The sequence below is a fragment of the Micrasema longulum genome, unplaced genomic scaffold (assembly GCF_059751315.1).
Source record: "Micrasema longulum isolate JH-2025_06_02 unplaced genomic scaffold, ASM5975131v1 h1tg000986l, whole genome shotgun sequence".
Taxonomy (NCBI): domain Eukaryota; kingdom Metazoa; phylum Arthropoda; class Insecta; order Trichoptera; family Brachycentridae; genus Micrasema; species Micrasema longulum.
In genome coordinates, this window is record NW_028278175.1 from 297,058 (window position 1) to 322,795 (window position 25,738).

Sequence of the window (25,738 nt, forward strand, 5' to 3'; positions counted from 1 at the left end):
CTATATCATAATAGACCAATCTAAAATAATGAATAGTGTTATAAAAAATATCTCAGAAATCTAGAAACAATGCAGAACTATAAAAACAAGTATGCCTATGCATTACTTTGCCTTATAAGTAAAAAGATCGCTAAACGGGCAGTTTTGTTGGGAAATTACCTCTCGATGTATTTTATGAAGTGATCTCGCGTATTTAAAGCACCCAATGCGGAATTATTCCCCTCGCTGCTTAAGCTCTTTGCCAAAAGGTCATAGAATTTCTTATTAAACTTTTATTATATTGTACCAAGCTGGGAAGGAATAATTTGTTTAAATTTATATAGCTGCTATAAATTAGGGCAAATATCAGGGTGAGGCTACCGGGTAGCGATAGCAGCTCGGGTAATAGATGTAGGATAGGTAATCTCTCGCCTTACCTACTCCACGATAATTACATTTCAAATCGAAAAATTTTTCGCTCCTAAACGAAACAAAATCAAAACGGAGTGAAATTTAACTATTCGAATAAATCGTTTAAGAAGAATCATATAAATGGGCTGTGTTCAAAGACTAGCCAGAATTTACTAGGCATAATAATTGCGGTGAATTTTGAGTTGTGTTCTCATAAAAAACATTAATGTAATTCATGCTAGCACCTTACCTTACCTATGAGTTTTTCGATCACTACGCACGGAAGGTTCCGGGTTCGATTCCCGGTGAGACCACCATTAACAATTAAATCTGTTTTTTTCTAATTTCTGGGTGTTTTGTGTTTTATTTCACCACTATGTTGAGTCTTTTGGCATATCTGTTTGGGTTATGAGTAGATTTTTAGCAAAATGGTCTCGAAGCACCAATGCAGTGTCAGATTTTTATTTATTTATTAGTTTGTACATACATTGTTCAAAAATGACACAAAAAAACACTCTGGCAAATTCTGCTTGTACTAGGAGTAGACTCAGTATATGAAGGGTCGGCAAGCCAGAAATATTAGTATGCCTATTGTTGCGATCGGTTCCTATATGGGCAAATGCTTGTTCTAAGAAACCGATTTGTTGCGGCAAATATGGTTTTCGAATATGTTTGTATTATCGTGGTGCAAAAACCAAGAATTATCTTTCCATAATTCTGGTATCTTTTTGCAACTAGCTTCACTTAAACGTTGCATGACGCTTAAACAATATTCCTGGCTAACAGTTTGGCCCGACAGAAATAATTCATAATGCTCCACAGGCCGATAATTGAAGAAAACTGTTAACATGATCTTCATTTTGAACGACTTTGGCGCGATCTCTTTGGCATTGACTAACCTTTTGCCCGGTATTCGCTTGATTGGTCAATTGTTTACATGTCGTAAGCATAAATCCAAGTCTCATCTCTAGTAATCATGTATTTTATTTTATCCTGATAGCCAGAAAGCATTGTTTTACAGACTTCAGCGCGACGCTGTTTTTACAAAATAAATTGTATTTTTATCAAAACATATTTCAAAACGGTCTAGACTGATCCAAATGAAATATTAACAGTATCAGCGATTTCTAACTATCAATCAATGAATTTTGAGCACCAAATCTTTGGTTTTCTTGACGTGTTGTTCATCAGTTAAAGCAAGTTAAAGTTGATGATTGTCCAGGGCGATGTTTGTCTTCAACGCTTTCTCTGCGTTAATTAAATTGTTTATACCATTTTTTGTGAAAATTTCATTTCGCAAACAAAATGTATTGCAACTCCTTTGCTCAACAAAATCAAATATTATAAAAATTGCTAAATTAACATTTTGTTGTTCACAATGCACGTGCTTAACTATTGGATGAATAAGAATATTGACATGAAATTTGACACAGTGACAATGACAGTTCTACCAACCAAAAAAAGGGTTGCCAGAATCGAGGAGCCCGCGGAGTTTAGATAAAATATGTCACCTTATTTTTTTATCAAAGAGTATAATATGTTTTACAAACTAAGTAGGTCAACAAATAATATTCTCTTTCCTCAAAACATAAAGTCATAAAATAAATACAATCAGTCAAAATGTAATGATCAACATGACATATATTATGAGTACTCATATGTAGCTGAAAACGTACAGTAAGGTATTCTAAATCTTATTTAAAAACATAATCACATTTTTCTCTGAAATATCTGCATTCAGTGAGAAAAAGTAAAAACTTGTCTTCTCTTTTACAATAATGAGATATGTCCACATTTTCCAGCATTTAAAAATGATTTCTCCGTTGGCATTTTCGCGATTAAGGAAATTCCTTTTACTCGCTGAAGTATTACAGTGCCACAATTTTCATTTAACTAGACATTTTATCTCGTTTTGTCCCTTTCAGTTTATAATGTATGCACCACATTAGGATGTGCATACACTTTACATTTTAAGAGCGTCTGGCCCGCCGAATCTGGCAGAGATTTAATTGTTACTTAGCAACAGATACATGTATGCAAAATAGAAAAGCATTCACCCAACCAAAGGTATAGCCGGATTATAAAACGATAAGAAATATAAATGATTTCCAGTTTTCAAACATTTATTATTTTTTCATATTGTCATAAGATGTCCCCAATAATAATAATTAATTCTCGAATGTTATTAATTTACTGATTCTACATTAATCTGTTCTAAATTACCAAACGACTAATAAGTCGATAGGAACATTCATACAATTATTTAACCCATATACTATAAAGTTTTCTAAAGGTGTAAGTACCCACATAAAAATAGTTGATTAAAAAAAAAATCTCTTTCTTAAAGAACGTCAAGCATTAAATTTTAAGAAAATGAAATAACAAGTATTTTTTTTCAAATGTGTATAGTATTTTTACTATTACGTCAGAAAACTGTTTGTGTAATGTATATTTATGTAGTATGTAATATGTAAGAATTATTTAAGGCACTTACTTTGTAATCAACATTTTAATAAATCAAATAGAAAAAAATATTCATTTTAAAGAATTTGTAAGGTACGCATGTTGTGTATATGTATATCATCTATGAGGTTTTCAAGATCATAAAATTTTATATTTCTAATGCATGTAAACAAACACTCAGATGGGTTGAAATTTGTATTTGAATAAATTTTAAAAATCACGTATTGAGTAATCAAATAAAAGTGATAATTATTTTTTCCCAGGGAGTTGAATCCAGTTCGTGTCTACAAAAATTTAGACAAACTTAAAATATTGTTGATAAATCTACCTAGTCCATGGAGAAGTATAGAAATTGAAAAAAAATTCAGGCGTAGCCTAGTATGTAAGTAAAATAATTCAATGAGATAAATCTCTTTAAAAGCTCTTTAACTTCACACCCATCAACAGATGAAAGAATTTAAGGAATTTAGATGTTCAAATATGGGCAGAATGGTGAATGTTACATAGTGTGTAAAGTGGCCACTTAAACCAGCCAATGACAGGTCATAAGCCCTGTAGATGCCTAGACTTCTATATTATCTCCTCTAAAATGTTCTTCATCTCTGTTGTAATATTTTGAATTCTTAAATCAGTTATTTTCATGAAAGCTCTTAATTTTTTTAAATACATATCTCACCCTTGAATTTTTAATTCAAGCAGTCGCTTAAAATCTCCTGTTTAATATAATATAGCATTGAGAAATGAAACATATTTGGACGGTGCTTTGTTATAGCCTGGTAGAAATTACGCCGAGAACGTTTATCCACTCGTGATATTAAGGACGGATTTTTTAGAGATTTTATAATAATTATTATTGTGGACCTCTAGTGCTTTAAACGTGGGTTTAACTTTTTTTAAGACTATTTTTACATGAACACATAATAATATGAGCCATTTTGAGCGTATGGCTAAGGTACTGACACATCTTTATAATGTTGAAGTTAAAATTAATTCTTTACATTCGTAAATTCATCCGAAAGCTTTTTATGAATAAAAATATTGCAAACATTTTTCTAGATGTAATTTTTGCGTTATTTTCTTATTCAAATGATGATTTATGTCATTTACTCTCTGTAAAAGACTTCAACCAAAGTAGGATATGAATATACTACCAGTATAACGATTTATTTCCAATGATTTTGTTCCGAGTTGTATATATACTATATACCTACAATATTTTTCACAAAAAGTATACGTTTTTTAGTAAATTTGCAAATGCTTTAAATTTACATCTTAAAATATAAGTATATTTTATTAGGACTAAAAGATTTTACCGCAACAAAATTACTTTTATTGGGTTAAATCTAATGTTTTCATATTTTAAGGCAAATAGAGTATATGTACTTGAGATTAAGAGAGTTGCATGGTTTATACCAGCGCTCGGTAAAAATGTTGCCAGCAAGACATCGCACTATATTAAAATATATATCAAAATTAAATAGAAAATAGATGAAGAAGTATAAAAGTATTGTTAAATCTTGCTGGAGTGGTATGTAGATACTTATTTCGCTATTTTCTGAGGTATGAACTTTTTAAAATGCTCAATATTTTCAACATAATTTTAAAATAAGTATGGGAGAGGAAAATACAAAAAATGAAATATAATCATCGAAGTTTTAGAAAAACAACAAATTTTTTCACTTCCGTGGATACATCGACGGGCCTAAATAAAAAATTAAATTTTATTCGTATTTAATTGATCGACTGAGACATGTCACTTCGTCATCGAATGCTTTACGTTAATAACATAAATTACTTCATCCATTATGTGTGAAATTCTATTTTGACAGAACAAGTCTTATCAAGTACAATATGTCAAATTTAGAAAATCGATTGTTTAAACAATGATAAAAACAATATTTCATTATTTTATATGCTAACAAAGCATTTTATAAATGTGAATAAATAATATTTCAAAAGATTCAAAACTGAAAGTCTACAAAAAAGTCAGTGGATGCATGGTATGGCAGAGTAGGTACTAAAGTAATATAATCTTACCCTTTGTTTGTCGAGGACAGCTTTGTATGACGTAACATCCGTCGAGCGAGTTGGTTCACTGGAGGTAATGGTTGAAGAGTCTGTTGTCCTTGTAGTCGGATGTCCAATGCTCGTTGACGTACTTTTACCGTTTGTAGCAGGGAATGCTTGTTTACGAACAAGTTCTGTCGAATATTCTGAAATGTCAAAGGCGACTTTTTATACAGTTTTACTTTGCTTTTTTTTCAGGCTTTTTATTAACTTCATAAAATCCCATATTATATTTTTAGAAACACGAGTTTAATTACACCTATTCAGGTATTTTTTTCTAAGTTGTAGATTATAGTTCCAAATACATGAAATAATTTTTACCATGACTATTTTTCTGATTCTAGAATATTATTTGCATCTTTTGTGTAAAATCTTTTATTACTTTGGCATAATATGGAGTGGTTGGCGCGTTTACCTACCATGTTTTAGGTCCGGGGTTTGATTTCTGGTGGAGTGGCCGTTAAATATAGATTTTTAAGGTGGCTCTTTATTACAATATTTCATTGTTCCTGGTCTGACAGCCAAAACGTGCAGCTGATCATCTTACTTTCTATGTAACAAAAATTATCACGATACGCTGCAGATAAAATAACAATTCAGTTCCTTATGCACCACTTGGTGCGGATGAGGTAGTGGAGATTTAATGGAAAAAAAGATAAATCTAAATAATCTAAATCTAAAAAAATATTTTGCAAACAAAAATGGAAATTTTATTAGTGTTGCCAGGGTAGTAATTTTTTTACCGCATTTTGCTCATCTAATGAGAGAACTAATAAAAATTGGACCTCAGATTAAACAACTCTGTGGTGAACATTTGACCGACATTATCTTCAAAACATCAAATACTATTTAACATGATGAAAAATATCCGTTTTATTTAAAATAAAATTGTTTTATGTTTTAAGTTCAAAGTTCATTAATTAAATTACTCTTATTAAATAACCCTTTACTCATCTACTCTGTTGTGTCAATCAAATTTTCCATAAGCACAATCAAGTTTTTGAGAAATTAACAGATTGCTTTTTTTTACTTTACATTTGTGTACAAACATAATTTATTTTGAACGGATACTGAATAGATAATTTTTTATTTATTTCCTAATTTCTACTTATTAACTTATTTTTAATGTATTTTTAGTAACGCTTCAATAATTTCAACTGAGATTTAATCTTAGAGTATATGATTTAATACATTTTTGAAAAATGAATTCTTAACACAGAATGCACTACTGTCGGTAAGTAGCGCAGAGTTTGACATTTGCAAAAAAAAATCTTTATTTTAAATTAATTATTTCCTGTTTTGAAATTCAACCATAAACAAGTACTTAGGTGCCTGATTAAATTCAATATTTGAATATTAAAAATGTTTAGTTTAGGAATTCAATCATAAACAAGTACCCAGGTACCTAGATATCTATGAAAAGTATTTTTACTTTTATCTGGACAGCTTTTGCGCACTACACAGTCATTATTATTTTATTATTATTTATTGGCGGACTTAAACAGTCTATTTCAACAATGGTTAACATATTTTCTCATACTAAATACAGGTACAAATGAAATACAATTAAAGCTAGGATAAAAAAAAAAAACTACCTAAAGACAAGATTGGGTCTATCTTAGTTCTTTCTTTTCTTTTGGTTTCGAATTAAATGTCAAGGTCACGTCAAAACTCGGCTGGCGATTAAAGAATGACTAATTCATGTAGGACATGAGCTGAGTGTCATAATTCTAAAAGGCTCAGGGTAAAACGTGGTCTGACTTTTCTTCATTAACACGTATTTCCGTATTTTCTCCATGGATTATGGCACTAGAGTAGTGATTTTTTGCATGGTTTTGATTTGATTACAATAAGGACTCTTAGCCAATCGCATAAGGAGATAAAACTAAAAACTAACCCTTATTGTAAATATATGTATCAATAGCTCAAAAAAGGCAAAAATAAATAACTTGTGTCCTTATTTGCGAAAAAACGTTTCCTGAACCAGTTTATAGCATCCAAGCCAACGTTCGGGAATTTCTACAGTTTTCCGTTTTAGAATTCAATCATAAACAAGTACTTCGGTACATACTTATCAATGAAAAGTATTGTTTCTTTTATCCGAACAGTTCTTGCACACTTTAACGACACATTTTAACTGATTATAGTTAATTAATTAAAGAATGACTAAATTTGCGTTTATCATGGGTCAAGTGTCATAATTTTAGAGGGCTCAGGGTAAATCGCGCTCTGATTTTTCTTCATAAACATGTATGTAATTTTTACATAATTTTGATTTGAGCACGACGAGGACTCATAGCCAATCACATGAGTAGATAAAGCGAAAAACTAACCCTTATTACGAATATATAAATAGTTTTAAAAAAGCCGAAAAAACGTTTGTTCAAACAGCTAATAGCAGGCAAGATGGCGGCCTCCGTGGTGTAGTGGTCAAGACGCTTGACTCACGCACGGAAGGTTCCGGGTTCGATTCCCGGTGAGAACACAAAAATTAAAATGTGATTTTTCTCAAGCCTGGGTGCTCTGTGATGTAATTCACCACTGTAATTAGGCCTCCTGGCCTGTTGTGGTGCAAAAAAAAAAAAAAAAAAAAAAATGTAAAGATAACGTTCCGGCAGGACAACGTTTGTCTGGTCCGCCAGTATGCATGTTATAAAAATGTAGGTTCCGTGTGTTTGAGGCCGCAAATCTCGGAAAGAAATCAATGGATTGACTTAAAATTTTTAGAAAACATTACATTTTAGCAGAAGAATATTTCTATATACTTTTTATCCGGAAATGTTAACGAAAACGGAACATTCTATGCGTATTTAATTAACTCATAGTTAATTAGTACTGAATGACAATTCTGCACAGTGCTTTCATTTGATCAACTTTAGCCAAAGTTACAATTTTCTTTCCTCATATTCTACAGCATATGCACGGCAACGCGAATAAAGATATTCAATTTAGCAATGCGTTTTCTCGGTAAAGCATAGTTGCTAGACTATTTTTATTTACTCCTTTAATAATTAATATCAGTCAAAGCGTGGGCGGGTTCAGCTAGTATAATATGTAAACATGATATTATGTAATATGATGTATACTTAATATCCGGCTTAATAATTGGGTATCGTGGTGTAATGTTCAGCGCGTTTCCTTACCAAGCAAAAGGTCTCGGGTTCGATTCCCGACAAGGTTGATATTAAATATTTATTAGAAAGGGTGTTTCCACACCAGAATATTTCATAGTCCCTGGACTGGTACCTGAAGCGTAAGACTGATCATATTATCTTCATGTAATCAAAAAATGCAGTGTACCAATGCAGTGCTCTATGTACTGGATTAAGTGCGGAAAGGTAAATAATGATGAATATTATATTTATGTATAAATGTAATAATATGAATAATACATTTATAAACATGATATGGCTATAAGAAAATGGATAGTGGAGCTGGGTAGAAGTAAAATGGATTGTCTCATTCGTCCAAACCAATATTGAATAAACTGCTCCACAAATGTATAGTTTGTTATGTTTTTGGTATTTTATTGTACGTTTTATTATATAAATAATATAGGTGTATATAAATAAAATATATAATTTCTGAACATTTTGTTAAGTATCTCTGTATATAAGTCTCCTTTGTTTACTCTCACATGTAGAAATATTTTTTTTAACGTTTATTGTTAAGTGCCCTCGGCACGGGCAACCTCGGTGAGGTCACATAATTTTATATTAATGCTTGTTTAGGGTCAAAGCACCAGTAAATGACCACCCCTCAGTAAATGACCATTGGTTAAAAAAACACAATATAATAATAATAAGAATTGCTACATGTGTCCAGGAAAAAAACTTGTAACACTAGAAACTTTGACAAAAGCGGAAGGCGGACGCATCTTTTGGTAAGAAACAAATCTATCCGTTTTGAACTGTGAGTTGTCAACAGGTAAAAGTGCGTCTTTCCGTTATTGTTCTTATTGATAGTGTATTTTTTAAGGAAAGGTGTGGTTAGTGTTTCGTTTGATGCTATTTCTTATGCAATTCTTTGAATATTTCCATATTCTAATGTGTTAGGGTGTTTAATAATGTTATGATGTAACTAAATCTGAGTATTATTTTTACTGGGGTAGTAGTGGTCATTAACTGGTGATTCTGCTATTTTTTTAGAGTTTTATTAATTATGATTGTAATACTCGTATTTCAATTAAAAAGTAAAAGTACTTAGGGAAATTAATGTGTTTTTTATTGCTTTCTTTTATTTTGTACGCTTAAATAATGAAATTTATACCTTTAATGTGGATTTCACTACAAGCTGAACCTTAAACGGTCATTCATTGGTGCTTTTACTCTATAATGGAAAAAAATTCATGAATAAATAAATATGACATATATGTAAACTAAATATGCATGTATAAATTATAATGTCTGAATGTGTGTGTGAATATATATGTATGTATGTGCATGTATGTTCATGAACGCATTGCAAGTGCCTTGACTCAACACGGATTTTCTAGAGTCGAGTCCGCACTATCGGGCGGCCGGACTAGAATCGTTCTATAATTCAATTTTGTCAAGTATATGGAAAATTTTTATAAAACATTGATCCTTTATGCTAAAACTATATTTTTTTTATAAAAAGTTGACAACTTTTTAAATTACTCTTTTAATTAATTATGACACCTTAAAGTTGGATATTATTGAATAATTGGTTATTAAGTAATTTTAAGTAAAATTTCAAACCTGCGTAAAATGCATTTTGATTAGAAATAGTTTTTGTTTTTCTCTTATTTGCTCTAAACAATACTTTTTTCGATATAAAAAACTTTTTTTTTAATGCTGCTAAAGAATTTTTTATTACAAATTTTTAAACGCATTAATTTTGACTAAACTTAGCAACGAATTTTGCCGAAAGTTGGATATAATGATTTTTATTGTAAGCAATAGGTTTTAATTAAGAAACAAAAGTTAAATCATGCGCATACGTGGGCCAATTAGAAAAAAAATCTAGAAAAAGGACTACACTTTAAAAATATATGGATGCAATAGCGGTAGTGGTTAATAATTTTATTTCTAGTTGGGTACGGGTCCCCAGCGGGGTGCCTCAAGGGTCTCTTTTGGGACCTTTGCTCTTCATAAGTTTTCTTAACGACATTGATAAATGCTTTACCTCTTCGCGTTTGCTTTGTTTTGCTGACGACATGAACATTTTTGCAACAATCAAGACCCCAGCTGACGTCTTTGATCTACAGTCAGATCTCGACCGTCTAGAGGATTACTGCAACTTCAACTGCTTGGACCTTAATCCTTCTAAGTGTTCAGTTATTACATTTAGTCGCAAAGTAAAATTTTTATGGACTAACTATGTGCTTAAGGGTCAAAACCTCCAACGCTCATTATGTGTAAGGGATCTAGGTGTCTTCCATGATAGTAAATTACTTTTTGACGCCCATGTTGACAGCATCATAAAAAAGTCATCGCGTGCGCTTGGCTTTGTTATGCGTAGCTCTACGTCGTTCACTATGGCAAAGACACTTAAAATCCTTTACTGTACATTAGTGCGAAGCAACTTAGAATATGCATCACAAATATGGAATCCTATGTACAATGTGCAGATATCACGCATTGAAAATATTCAAAAAAAAATCGTAAAGTTCATGTGTTTCCGGTTGAAACTTTAGTTTAAATCTGACCAGTATATTCATATATGTAAAAAACATCACCTACTGCCTCTGCAAAAACGTCGTGAAATAGCGGATATAATTTTTTTACTTAAAATTGCCTCTGGTTCAATTGACTGTCCTGAACTACTTTGCAAACTTTCTATCAATGTTCCTTACAAAGTTTTAAGAAATAACCCTCTTCTTCACATACCTCTTGTTTCATCTAATTATAGGCAAAATTCATATTTATGGCGAACTTTTAATAATTTTAATGTAATAAATAAATCATTTAACATAGATTTATTTGAAAATAATCTTAATAACGTGCGGCGTTTGCTTTAGAAATAACTCGTAGTATTTTTTTCTTTTCTTTTAAATTTACATTTAATTACTATTCATTCTATGTTCGAGAATCTTTTTTAACTTACTGTGATGCTACTTGTGAAAACCTGTAATTGGCTTATTTGTTATTTGTTTTGTTATATAAATATGAGAAAATTATAGCTGTTGGTTATCCAAATAAATAAAATAAAATAAAATAAAATAAATAACATTTTATTTTTATTTTTGGAAAACCGATTTATAAAAATTAATTTCAGTTTTACATTAATAAATAATTTGTTTTCAACAAGTACAATATTTTTTAATTTACTAAGTACGATTCAATTTAAGTCATTTTTAACCACTACATTGTGGTTATTTTTATTCGCAGTAAGTCTAAATATGTGTCACCAAATGTTACCTTACAAATATTTGTTTTTATTATTGATAAAAAAAATATTTGTCTTTTAATAACTGACGACCGTAATAGTAAATAGAAATTTAGAACAAAAATTTTTATCCATCTTTTTATAATAATTTTTTTTTATAAATTCCATATTTCCCCACGCATTTTGCACATGTATTTTGTAGTTAAACTTAGAAAACGTATTTATTTGGCTGCAAATTGAGTTTCTGATATGCATACAAACACATTGCGTTTTTACTAACGTAAAACATATGTATGTTTACTATTTAATTAAACTTTTAAAAATCTCTGTAGTAAAGATCTACGTCCACGACCTTTGTGTGACTTTTGTGAATCACAGGAAACATATTTCAAACGCATAATTTGCAAAAAAACATAAATGCAATTTACTCAATTTAAAAAAAAACTCCATAACCTTAATTAAACATATAATGAACAGCGGATCAAGAAAGAAATATCGTTTTATGGCTAATAATCAAGACTGGTTGAATACAAAATTCATCATTAACTTCAACAATGCAGAAACATCCACATCATCCGGATCAAAAAAGGGTAGACCATGCAAGGACTACAAGGAGTCTTCAGAATCATCAAATATCAATAAAGCCACAAAATTAATAAAACAAGTAGATCAAATAAGTTTTTCTCATTTACAAGCACTGAGGTTGATTGTAGATACGACGCTAGCAAATATAATTGAAAGGGTGAGAAATTCGTCGGGATTGAAAAACTGTCTCTTAACTTGGCTTTAAAGTGACGGGCAGACCGAAATTATTTTTTCTAAGGATGAAGACCTGTTTACTTATGTATATTTTAACATTTCCAGAGACAGACACCAATTATTAAAAAATGATCTTGATGGTAAAAGATGTAAAGTACTCCCCTCCTATTTTACAAAATAGTATTGGAAGCAAAATCAAAATGCTACCCCGATAGAATTACTGTTACAGAGATAAAAGTATTGTTAAACATCAGAGCCTTATTAACCGTACTGTAAAAAGAATTTTCAAGATCGACTCTATCAATATATCAGATACTTGATGTGATGGATAGTCAGAACAGGCAGAGTACAAACAAATTTTGACTGGCGAAAGTGAATATGTATGTAATTACACATGTGAACTTATTTCAGATGCTAATCCTTTTATTGCCGCTTTAGTTCCTCTAAAGTTGGTGGACTCTCACAATGAGCGTTGGATATGAAAAAATCAAATGCCATCATCTAACAGATACTGTTGTCCAATATCAATTTAGTTAACCAAAGAAACGCCAGCAAAAACACGCAAAGTTATTTCGGGAATAGAACATGAAATTTCAGTGCTTCTTCCAAAGCAGGTGGTTATTTCTGAACATTATATTTCTTCTGTTAGGCACCAAATGTATAGAGGGTATAATAACACAAGTTTTGACAGAAGCTCCATCTTCTTTAGGATGTACAATATGTCTAGCGAATCCTACTGAAATGAATAATCTGGAACTCGTTAGAACTAAAGAAGACAGACAAGAAGCCTACAGATTTGGGCTATCAACATTACACTGCTAGATCAGAATTATGAAATGTATTTTTCATATATCTTATAGTTTATAATAAAAAAATAGTCCGTTTGAAGCGAGGAAAACAAAAACCAAAAACAAGTAAAATCAACATAAGTCCAAAAAATTCAGATATGAGCTAGGAATAATTAATGACAAACCTAGTCAAGGAAATTTTAATTCCAACGATGGGAATGCTGCAAGGAGGTTTTTTCTAATTACACATGTGGTACAAATATAACTGGAGTACAAGAGGAACTTATCAAGAGATTTTACAAAAAAATACAAACCCTAGCAAGTGGAAAACCTTTAAACTTACAAAAATTCAGAACCGTGTACAAAAAACTTTTTTTTTAAAGTGTATTTTTGTGATCAATTATGCAACGTATAAAATTATGGAAATGTTTTTATGTAATATGAATTTATATTAATTGAGTAATATATTTGTTGGAACGTTTTTGTCAATATTCTAATTGGTTTAAAAGTTATTGAGTTTTAGGATGAAAATAAGCCGTTTGCCACATTGTGAGTCGGGGTATGGGTCGTTTCTGGTTGTGTCACTATAAACTGTTTCTCTACTCAAATGCATATGTAATGTTATTAATAAGTTTAAAAATATATATTTTAAAAAATAGTGGCCACAGAGCAAGAGGTCTCGGATTCGATTCCCAACATTGACGTGAAATATAAATGTCTCTGTTTACTGCATCATTTCGTAGTCATTGGACTAGCACCTGAAGCGTATGGCTGATTATTAAGCCCAAGACAAACTATTTATTACGCTGGGATGGATGTACCAATGCAACGCCTTTTGTACTATAAAATGTAAATAGAATACTAATGGTGATTTTCATATTCCTTTTATCTTGTAATACTATGAGTATAACATTGAAAATAAAGAATTTTTTTTTTTATATTTCGTATGTTTTAATAACGTAACATAGTATGATATTAAATAAAAGGCGTTTATACATACATTTCATTGATACTGATACGACGAAAATTTGTAATACCATAATGCGCCTGTTGAAAATGAATAGTGCCAATAACCTGAATAACGCGCCTCGAATACCACACAACGAACATCTGTTGATGTTCTGGAGAACTCAAATACTTTATGAAAATCACGATTTCGAGAAAAGAAGACATATTATATAGTATTCTAATGTATTTTTGCCGAGGAAATCGAGCGTTCCTTTTGACTCGAAGCTTTGATTTTCTCAAGTGTCAAAGATATCGGAAAGCAATTCTTACTTCAGCCGTCTTCCTTTCAGTGGTGCATATTGAACTAGAAGCATATGGAAGCGGTCTTGTACGGGTTCGGCATGCATCTCGCTTTCATATTCTTTCATGTGAAAAGCGACGCGCAATGTGCTCAGAGGAACAGGATCAAAACCACCAATTCATATTGGGTTCTCAAAAAACGAGTATTCTATTCAGAGGAATAATATATATCCCTCAACAAATCTTATATTATTTCTTAGAAGTCAGTACTTACGTCCAACACTCACAATTTTGTAGATGTTTGTTTACGTTATTTCTTTAATATTGAGGTTCAATTTTCCCATCTTAAATCAACCCTGTACATCATTACAACACCATATTCCTTTATTAAATATTTTTTCTCTTTCTGTTGAGATATTTGTTTATCTTATTTATTTATTTTTTGTAATTCCTATTTTAGATTTTTTGTATTACCTCATAAAGACTAGGCAAGATGATTGAGTAAAATGTTTTAGGATATTTCGTTTTTGATGCCACGGTAGAAACTTGTCTTGTCTGAATTCAATATTCGGGACACGCAGGAGAAATATGATTTAACGTAGATTGCGTTTAAGCATAACTTTACTTATCACTCTTGTCGATTATCGCTCTGAATACAGACATTTTGCTCTTACTTAACATGGGGTGAGAAATATTCTGACACGATTAATATATGCATATCGCGTAAATCGAAATATGTTCTCCCAATTCAGGTAACGACAGCATTTTTTTTATTATCTATTAGGGACCAATAAAATTAGAGTTTTCAGACTCGCCTAGTGTTCGGAGTGCGAACGTATAAAATTGCATTTTTTTTTAAATGTAGTATAATATTATACTTATGTCCAAATCTTTGCAAACAAGATCGATCACTAACGCTGTAATTACTTCAATTTTGTAGATTTCTTTTTTTTTCTTTAAGACGGCGGCCTCCGTGGTGTAGTGGTCAAGACGCTTGACTCACGCACGGAAGGTTCCGGGTTCGATTCCCGATGAGAACACAAAAATTTAAAAATGTGATTTTTCTCAAGCCTGGTTGTTCTGTAATGTAATTCACCACTGTAATTGGGCCTCCTGGCCTGTTGTGGTGCAAAAAAAAAAAAAAAGATCTTTATCTCTGTTGAAATAACACTCAATCTTAATGATCACCCTAAGGGGTAAAGTAAAGTCGGGAAATATCATCCTGCAAGAAATCTTTTATATCTAGGGATTCCATCTATCAAAAAACATTTACTTTTAGCAAATAACGTAATGTACCAAAGGAGTTGAAGTTTTAAAGGCGATAAAAAACCATGCAATCTTGCAAAGAATTTCCTGACAAGACGAGTTGTGGAGTAATGGAATAGCTTTCCTTGGAAAATTATGGGAGCACGTTTGCCAATGAGTTCAAAAACCAACTGGACGACAGCAAAAAATTTGTTTCCTGTTGAATGGTATGCATATTTTTTTCTATGTATATTTTTAAAAAGGTGTAATAGATGTACATGCAACAGCTAATATACAATATTTTTATATATATATATATATATATATATATAAATATTGTATATTATTGTATATTATATATATATACTATAGCATTCAGTAATAATAATATGAGCTAGGCAAAACTCTTTTTTGTCATACGACAAATACATTTGTATTATAGGAGGACTTGAGGAATCTATTACGATCACACCAATAAAATAAAAAGTCAAACTTATTATGTGTTTGTCTGCATTTTTAAATTAAGCCATTAGAAATTAAAAATAATTTATGCTAGGCTAAAAAGCTGGGAGACAGTACAAAAGAAAAGTAAGCTTGGCCGCCAACTTAAAAGTCGCACGGCGAAAGGACGCTTATTTAACAAATGATTTCGAAAGTTCCTCGTCTTAAAAACTAAAAACTTAGGTGCATAAATATTCGGGACGCTCGCGCTCGCTCTTATTGTTTTACTTAATGCAGCAAGATGAGATGAAAGCGCATTGCCCGCAATTTGTACCCACCAGGTATAACAGCAAACCTCAGACAGCTCTGGTACGGTGCTCGGTACTCTAAAACCTCAAGTGTTTGGATTTGTTTGCAACTGTTCTCATATTCATTAAGAATGCATTTACGTCTTCATTAAACCAACAACTTTAAAGTCGAAATCATCTTTCTTATTTCGTTTTGCTTTTACTTTATCAACTTTATTTCGCTAGTTGGCTGAATGTTTCATTCGTTTTTATACGTAGATATTTATAATTCTACATCAATTTCAAAATGAAGAAATATTGAAAAATAATCGATTGTACAGTTTGCAACAAAATGAACTCGAAGCACCCGAATCTTTAATTGGATTTCGGGTAAGCGGAGCAGGAAACGCGTCATAATGCACGTACCAATTTATTGCGTTCACAATTTAATTAAATTTTCACATGCGGAAATACTGCCGCGCCTCGCCGCAGGTAAAATAGATAGGAATCCGTTTTATCGTACACTTGCCGAAATCAAATTATATTCTCTCTGATCGATTATTTGTAGATTGACGGAAAAATGAAACGAAATTCCAGACGAGATCAATCGATTCCTAACACTTGATTTCATGAATAGCCTGTTTTAACGAACCTTATTTTATTTACCCTACACAAAATCACGTCGCTTTTGTATATTATTTATCCAAAAAATCGTAAGTCAGGTGGATTTTATAATCATTTGTTCGTAGTTGATATTCTGTTTCTCTAAAAATCTATTTAAATAACGTTCTCAATACTTCTTCTTGAGGAAACTTTTGATTAATTTAGTCTTTTCATGAACTCGGTGAAAAGACCACTTACTTTACACGACTGAGGCGTTCTTCAATGGAAGTACGACCTACCATCTAACTAAAGGTATTTTTAAATCTCACCTTCACCGTAACTCAGGAATTCAATTTTATTTCAAATACCCTAATCACTCAGTAGAAATGCGGTAGGAAAACAAAATTTACAAAGCATTACTAGAATTATCATTTTTACCAGATTTCAAACATATAACGTTTCTTGTGCACAATTTTCTTCGTTTTAATTTTCATGCAATAAAACTTCCTTTTGAAAAAGGAAAGTATTTTATTGGGTATATGGGTAGTTTTACCCTTAAAATGCAGTTTTGTCCTTTTTTTATAATTTCACGTACAACCTCATCCTTTTATCATATAAATCACTAAGAAAAGTTTTGTTTAGCTTCCAAAAGAGTTGTGTCTTCAAAGGGACAATTATTGTTATCAGTACTTCAGACGGGAAATAAGGTAAAGTTTTCCCTATTGGCGACGGAAACCAAAAAAACTGTACGGATTAGTACAAAGAAAGGCCTAAGTTGTGAAACGTTTTGGAAAAACTTTATTCTCGAGCAAACATTTCAATAACAATGGAATCACTTAGCCACGGTGATTTTTCCTCGACTTTACGCCTGCTGTTCCTGAATCGACCGGGAAATGTCTTTGTACTAGAATTTCGATTAGAAAACCAATTTCCGACGCGATTTTCCTAAAACATGAAAATATTTCTGTGATTGATGATAGCTATTTCTATTTAATTTTTTTGTTGCTGTTCTTAGGATCTTTTATTGCTATTCAAACATACTTACTATGTTTATATTTCTTAAAGCATAGAATTGCATACGCGCATCAAACAGAAGGTGACTAAACTACTCTTAAAAGAGTAGTTTTACGTTTTGACCCATTAGTTTCTTTGTAGACGTCACGCGACGCTCAGTAAGCAACTCCCGTTTTGAATTCAACTATGCTGTGTAGTGTCGTTTTAAAGTGTAAAAATAATGCTGGGATCACATTTCATGTGTAATTAGCAAATGTATGTGTAAGTATCGAATGCATTACTAAAAATTGAATTATTTTTCCATCTGTTAGATTGTCAAAGAAAAGAAAATGGTCATTTCGTTTATGTTGTTAGGGTGGTAATTTTTTTTACCCTACTTTGCTCATATAATAAGAGAAATAATGAAAATTGAACCTCGGATTAAACAACGCCGTGGTGGACATTTGGCCGAAATTATCTTTAAAACAGTACATAAAAATGAACAATAATGTATCCGTTTGTCTGTTGCCGTATACGTGAATAATATTATTAAATAAAAAAAATATCAAAATCAACAAAAAAAAAATGGGTAGCTAATAAAAGTGAATTACGATAAAGTGAATTTACGAATCTTTTTCGATAAAAAATACAGTTACTTAAATTCCAAACAAAATAAAATTGTTTATTGTAATTATTTTATAACAATATAGGTATTTTAATTCATTGAGGTCTTAAGCAAACTTGGTTGTATTAATAATATTTACCAGCATGCCGCATATATCAATACAGAACCGGTTATAAAATATCTCCCATTAAAAATAATCGGAGTCTAGAAAATTGGGATAAATATTCACAATAGGAAAGTTGATAATCAAGTCTATTCACATGAATTGCGATGGAGCTACTAAAATAATAGAGTTAGTGAATGGAAAATGGACACCCTCGGCTAATTTACATCGTTTCCGCGTTTATTGGAGAAAATTCTGCCGAGCAGGCAGGTTTTAACGATAAAACTCGACTAATTTCATATTTCCATACCTACTCTTTACTGTAAAAGTGACCCAAAAACTGTTTTTATTAGTAGGCAGGTAGTTGAAAACCGCTAGTAAGTTGATATTTCTGATATTATAAACATCGATTATATTCTTATTGAACATTTATTAATATTATTCGTATCACTGACTTTAAAAAAAAACATTAAACTTAAGTTTTACCAAAGCATGAAATGAAAAATTAGAATCAAATATTTTTTTTAAAAATAAAACAAATAATAATGTTCGGAAATTATTTTGAGTGCATCAAGTATCTCAAGTTCATTAAATACGAGTATTGCAGATAGTTTTATAAAACATGAAAAAATAATTTTTGAATATTTTTCTTAGACAACATATTTTACTTTAATCGCCGTTCGCAATGTTCAGGGAAAAAGTATTATTACCCAACAAAATAAAATTTTCTTTATCACCCTTTCTTTAAAAGGGGACATTATATAAAACCAACTTCGAATGCTAATTTCAACTTCTGAATTTTGATTATAAATCGAAATATGTTACGTCTTTCCTAGACTATTTTTGCCATAACACATGAAATAATCAAGGTTTGTTACACGTGAGAAATATTTTTGTAGTAGAAGATTCTAAGACATAACTTGAGTACATGTAATGAATTATTTGGGAAACAATTCCTTTAAACCTTTTGAGAATTTCCGGAAAATGTCTCAGGAACATACGAGTATTTATGTATAATAATAAACATGCCAACAACAGAAATTTACTTTTATTCATACTGCCCTGGTTTAAAGAAACAAAACAAAAGTTGTAGATATATCTTCAAAGAAGTTTTTTTTAATAAAGCTGATAATATTGAATCCCAATAACGAACAATAGATTTAAGTCGTTTTTATTATAGCCTATTCAAAATGTATTTATGATTTTTCTCAAATTAAATTCAATTGATCAATTGAAATTACACCTTTTTATTTATTCAATTGAAATAATAAATAATAATTGAATTCTCTGTTTCATATGGTATTGTTTTTTTACTGTTCCGCGCATTCTGTAAATTTGCACTTTAAATAAAAAATGACGATATTTGACACAGACGTTTAGTTTACCTCGTATCGCCGTTTATGAGATCAATGATATGATTTCCGACTGTGAATTACTTTTACATTTCAAATTATGTTATATTTATATTTCCCGGATTTCCTGGACTACCATAAAAAGCGTAAGACTAATCGTCCGCTTTCATGAAAAAAAATATATCGCGGTATGCTTAAATTGTTGCAACAATCCAATCGATGGCACATGTACTATTCAATACTAACAAATGAAGTTAAAATAAGTAGTAGTCATTTGTTTTAAAACATTTCAAAATAATTCTTACATATTTATCGATACTACCATTTTGCTTTAGTTTCATATATTTTTTTAAATTTGTTATTATTGAACCTTTTAAGGAATACCTGTATGTTCCGAATCCGGTGAGTATATCACTAAGCAGTAAAGTATTTTCAAACATCGTATTGATAGGTAGACGTTATTCAAAATAAGAAATCCTTATGATCCTTAAACCCATATTTTTGTAGATTAAATTTAAAAAAAAACAAATTTCTGTTTTCTCCGGATCATTGTAGACAATTACTGAACTTTATAAAAACACACAGACATCTCAACAAAGACGAAGGAATTATTTTTGAGACTCTATCTCTTAACAGTGATCAGCCAAATAAGGCAATTTGAGATATAAACCATGTGAATGCCTAGACTTTAACGCCTAGACTATTCTCTAATAATTGTCTTATTTTGTTTGAAACAATTGTCTCAAATAATTATTTCGTACCTGTTGAGATATCTGTCTAGAAAAATCAGCATTTTAAACTCTATGTTCACATATTCAAACCACATGGATTTCTTAATAATTCTAACGGCAACTACTTGTCAGGTTTGTGTGAAGTTAGAAGATATCAATCATTAATAGTGGCAGATTGATCTGGGAAAAGTTGAAGTGTTCGGGACCCAATACATAATGGCGGCACTTAGGGCGACACATTCCAAATGAGAAGAGCTTCCCGCGTCTCGGGGAGGGGGTGGTATGTCATTATATTATTATGAAGATGTGGGATATTATCTGCCATAAAAAGGACCAATGGCCCTTTCATTGCTTCCACCGTTGTTAGTACATCTATTATAAAAATTGTCGCCAAGTTGAAAATGATGGCTTCTTTTCTATTAGAAAAATTTTCAATAGAAAATTCCTTCAATTAATCACTATTATTTCGGACGTACCATGAAAAAGTTTGTGTCTAGATAACGATCTGAAAATTGGATTTGTGTTATTTATTTAATATTATTTGAATATTTAGGGTTAGTTATATATATCGGTAGTCAGATGGCAGAAAGGACCATCTGTATTTTTGTCTATGTTGTAGTTTTCAAAAGTTTTAACTAATATTTCAGTAAATACAAATAAATAAAAAAATCAGCGTCATTTAGAATGGTAATTTATTATTGAAAAGCAACACTAAAACATTTTGGTTTATGGATTAAAGTCTTGAAATTGAGACGTATTTCAGCTCTCCTGAACATTTTTGAAAATTACAGATGGTCCCTTGATAGTCCTCTGACTACCGATATATATTTATATATATTATTTATGTATATAAATTATTATTATATATATTCATATACATAAATAATTATAGCATTAGCTGACATTAGTTTTATATAATAATATCTAAGCCTCCCAGCCATATTATTAATTTTGTTCCCATCCGACCATAAGAAAACCATCAAGCGCTTATGTTTAAATCAGGAATCCCCGAAAAAATAAGTTACTACCCACCCATCTCCGTAATATCTAACCAATCAATTTTGAAAAAAACTTTGCATTTAACTTTTCACTCAGATACCAAAATAATACTAAAATGACATTTAAAACTTAACATTTTGAAAATAGTTACTATGTATAGTTATATAATATAAGTATATATAAGTGTTTTTTACTAAACATCAATTTTTCATAATTACGTGTTTTGTATTATTTTCGATTATAAATTTTATTTTTAGGATGCGAATATTGATGGATGCGCAAATCGAGAAAGACATTGCATGACCCAATCCAAAAAATATTTGAAGATGGACAGGCCCAAAGTCGGAATAATCGGAGCGCTTTAATGAGAAGATGTATAAATGTAGAGGAAGTGAGATCTGTATGTAAAGACAGAGTAATATGGCGTTCTATCTTCTCTGTTTTTTTGGTTAGTTGATTTTTGTTTGTTTTGTATTATTTTCAACTGTTTTTAGACCTTATTATGTAAAATAGATGAAATATTATTATTTTTCTTTTATTTATTGTTTGTTTGTTTTATTTTATAATGAATAAATGGCAGATGATACACCGTTATACTTTTTAGCAATTGTAATAATTGTTCATTTTTATTAAATTCCTATTTCCTACTCCTTATTGTCATTCTCAGTAATTGTTACCAATGGTAATAGAATACCTTCTTTTTGGAATTTAGTCTATCATGACTTGTTGGAATGTTCTGCAAGTTCTAGTACCAACTTTCACATGCACTCGCCTATCCCTAGGCTCCACAGATATGGTTATGCGCATGAGGAAAATGCTGTTATATTTGGTTCTGGACTTGATTGTTATATAACGAGTAAGATTTTTTTTTTCTCGCAATATAATTTTTAAACTTTTCTCTGTATTTGAAAATGTTTTTTTTTTGCATTTTCATATTTATGTATTTATTTTTAAAATATATTTGGTTACTTGTGTGTATTTATTCATTTATTTTATTATTATATTATTTACAATTTTTATTATGTATTTATATTTATTTATTATATGAATATAAATACATTTTTAATGTTAATATTTATGTTTCATGTACATTTTAAAGGCAATTTATGCCGTTTATGTAAAAACAAATAAATAAATAATTGAATTTAAGTGCTACGGATATGAAAGCGTACTACATCAATGTTTATAGAGCCTTATAGAAGCTTTCGCTTCTGATAGACTTCCTCACTGGGGTGGGCAACCGCGACACCGTATATAGCAGGCCTCAGATTAAAGCTAGGGAAAAGATCAAATGTTCAAAAATAATCAGCTAATTAGTGAAACACTGTTTGGAATCAAGGTTCTGGGAGCATGGGAGCAGAATGCTAATGTAACAGACGTTTCCATTTCGATTATCCTATGTTATAATTATTTTTCAGTAACATTGACTGAAAAAAATATATATAAAAAAAAAAACATGTTTATAATATACTATCGGACCCGACAGATGTTGTTCTGCTCGAAAGTTGGGTTGCCTGATATTAACTGGCTACACAAACATTTTTTCGTCATTAATTACACACGTTGTTTATTTAGAACTTTTTGAGCTATTTATTTATTGGTAATAAGGGTTAGTTTTTCGTTTTATCTCCTCGTGTGATTGGCTAAGAGGCCTCGTCGTGCTCAAATCAAATTCGTGCAAAAATTACTACTGAAAAGAAAAATGCCTGATTGTGTAGTAAAAGCGTGCAAACTCTCCAGATAAAAGGAAAAATACTTTTCATTGCTAAGTAGGTACCTAGATACTTGTGTATGGTTGCATTCCAAAACTGAAAATTAATCGTATTCAAATATTGCATTTAAATAGGTACCTTGGTACTTGTTTATGGTTGAATTCCAAAACATAAAATTTTTTTTTTTTTGCAAATGTCAAATTCTTCGCTCGACGGTGGTGTATTTTGTGTAAGAATCCGTTTTTCGAAAATGTATCAAAAAACGGTTAAAATTATTTAAGCATTGCTCAAAATCCATTAAAAATCAGTTTATATGAAGAAATTAAAAAATTATTAGGAAATTCATCAATTCAGTACCAATTGAAAATAAGTGTTGTTTGTAAACGTTCGAATTCAAACTTTATCAATATGCAAAAAGAACCAAATGTTTAAATAAATGCATTTCAGTCGAATGCATCGCTAGAAAATCGATGAAAACACATATATGCTTCTAAATTTTTTCCACTCAACATATTAAAGATGTTATTGTTTGTAAACTTTGATTTTTTTTTGCACCACAACAGGCCAGGTAGCCTAATTACAGTGGTGAATTACATCACAGAGCACCCAGGCTTGAGAAAACTCACATTTTAATTTTTGTGTTCTCACCGGGAATCGAGCCCGGAACCTTCCGTGCATGAGTCAAGCGTCATGACCACTACACCACGGAGGCCGCCGTGATGACATGAATTAGGAAATTTTGCAAAAAACTGCACGTAAATCTGTCAAGCCACACGACACGGCGAATAATTTTTATATATATAGATAGAAGATAGATAGATAAACATGCAAAAAAAAGTTTGGCTCGGTTTAATAGTCTAGTAACAAATAAAAATATATTAAAAACACTGAACTTCCTAATTGTTACAAAAATAATAATTATACACTACGTAAAAAACAAAGCAATCCGGGTATTTGGGTTATGAAAAGCCTGATGAATATGAAATTATATTTTATACTTTTTCATAAACAACTTTTTTAAACATCCGTCTTGAATTTGAAGGGAATCGACCTAGTAATCCATATTACTAACTACACTGCGCAAAAAACAAGTACCTAGATTTTACCTTCTTAGGGTTAAAAACGACGGAATATTTTTTTCAAATAAAAATAATTTTATACAACAAAAATAACTGAAAATAAATTAAAAGCAGCAACAACTTTTCATTTCCAATTTTTTTGACTTACCGGTAATTTTAATGGAATGCTTAGTTATTCATTTTAAAATAACCTTGATATTTCTCTTTTATTTACTTCAAACTTATTATTTTTAGTTCAAACTAATAACTCATAATTCCATACTGTGGTCACTAGCGACCAAATTCCAATTCCAATCAATAATCCTTTATCGTTGAAGTAATCAAACGATAGGATTGACGCATTCCGGAAATTAACCACCTGAACCCAAGAAATTAGTAATAAATCTTTTAAAAACTTCATTTTCATAAATTGAAATTTTGACTTTTTTCCCTTTTTAATTTTTTTGAAGATATAATCAAATAATCGACTTCCTGAAAGTACTTTACCTTCAAAAACCTATACTTTAACAGAGATGGAGATTTATTTGAGAAGGTATCATGAAAGTCTAAGTATTATAATTATGAAAGTCATATAAAGTTTGATTAACCTGCAATATTTTACACTAAAAAAAACAAGTGTACAAAATTTAGTAAAACAAGGAGCGTAAAAAAGGCATAATTGAGAACCATATTGTTAAACGTGCGCATAAAATTTCCGCTCTTTTGATTTTAATAACGGCGGAAAATATAAATTATTAATTGGACGTATATATGCAGAAAAGATCCAACTCACTTTGGACCTTTTTTGAATTTATTGTAAAAATCGATAGAGAATATCTCATTTATATTTAAACAAAAAAAATCCATCCGGTTAGACAAACACTTACGTAGTAATTCGATTTTAAAACACGGTCCATAATGCAATACTAGAATTTTACATTTTGCACAAAGAGTCCAATGATATTTGGTCTTAATGTAGTTGAAAAATGTTTTCGTATAAAAGATATGTAAAAAAAATGTTTGCATCAGGAATAGCGCAAACGCAAATATTCCGTGTACTTCATATAATTACATAAAACTGATTATCTTACCTTCATGTAACAAAAGTCATCAGATTTGCTTATAATTCTAAATTATCCCTGGATACGATACGATAGGTGTACCAATGCAGAGCCCTATGCTCAATTAGGTGTGTAAATTGAATGATGATGATATAAGATAATTAATTTCAAATACATTTGTATGCCTGCATAGGCAGACAAATAAAGAAAAAAATAGCCTATTTTATGGATTTAATGACGTGTCTATTAACTAATTATTCATAATAAATCAAATATAATAATAAAAATAATGAAAATCGTGGTTTATTAACAAAAAAATACAATTTCTACATATATACTGAGGTTATAGATTTTTCTGGATTTTGTCTAATCTGCCTAACTAGGTACAACTTGTATTAAGGCAGACATTTTTATGCAAAATAAATAATAACATGACTACCTATTACCTACTAGTTAATTTAT

General features: G+C 30.6%; 1 protein-coding gene across 1 annotated transcript in view; it reads right to left on the reverse strand.

Annotated features, from left to right (window-relative positions):
• The window catches only part of LOC148277750 (uncharacterized), a 56,039-nt gene that overhangs the window by 27,749 nt on the left and 2,552 nt on the right, over positions 1-25,738 (reverse strand). Inside the window, exon 3 of the mRNA XM_088232446.1 lies at positions 4,891-5,066. Within this exon, the coding sequence (XP_088088572.1) occupies positions 4,891-5,066 (176 nt within the window). The remainder of the gene's footprint in view (positions 1-4,890; positions 5,067-25,738) is intronic.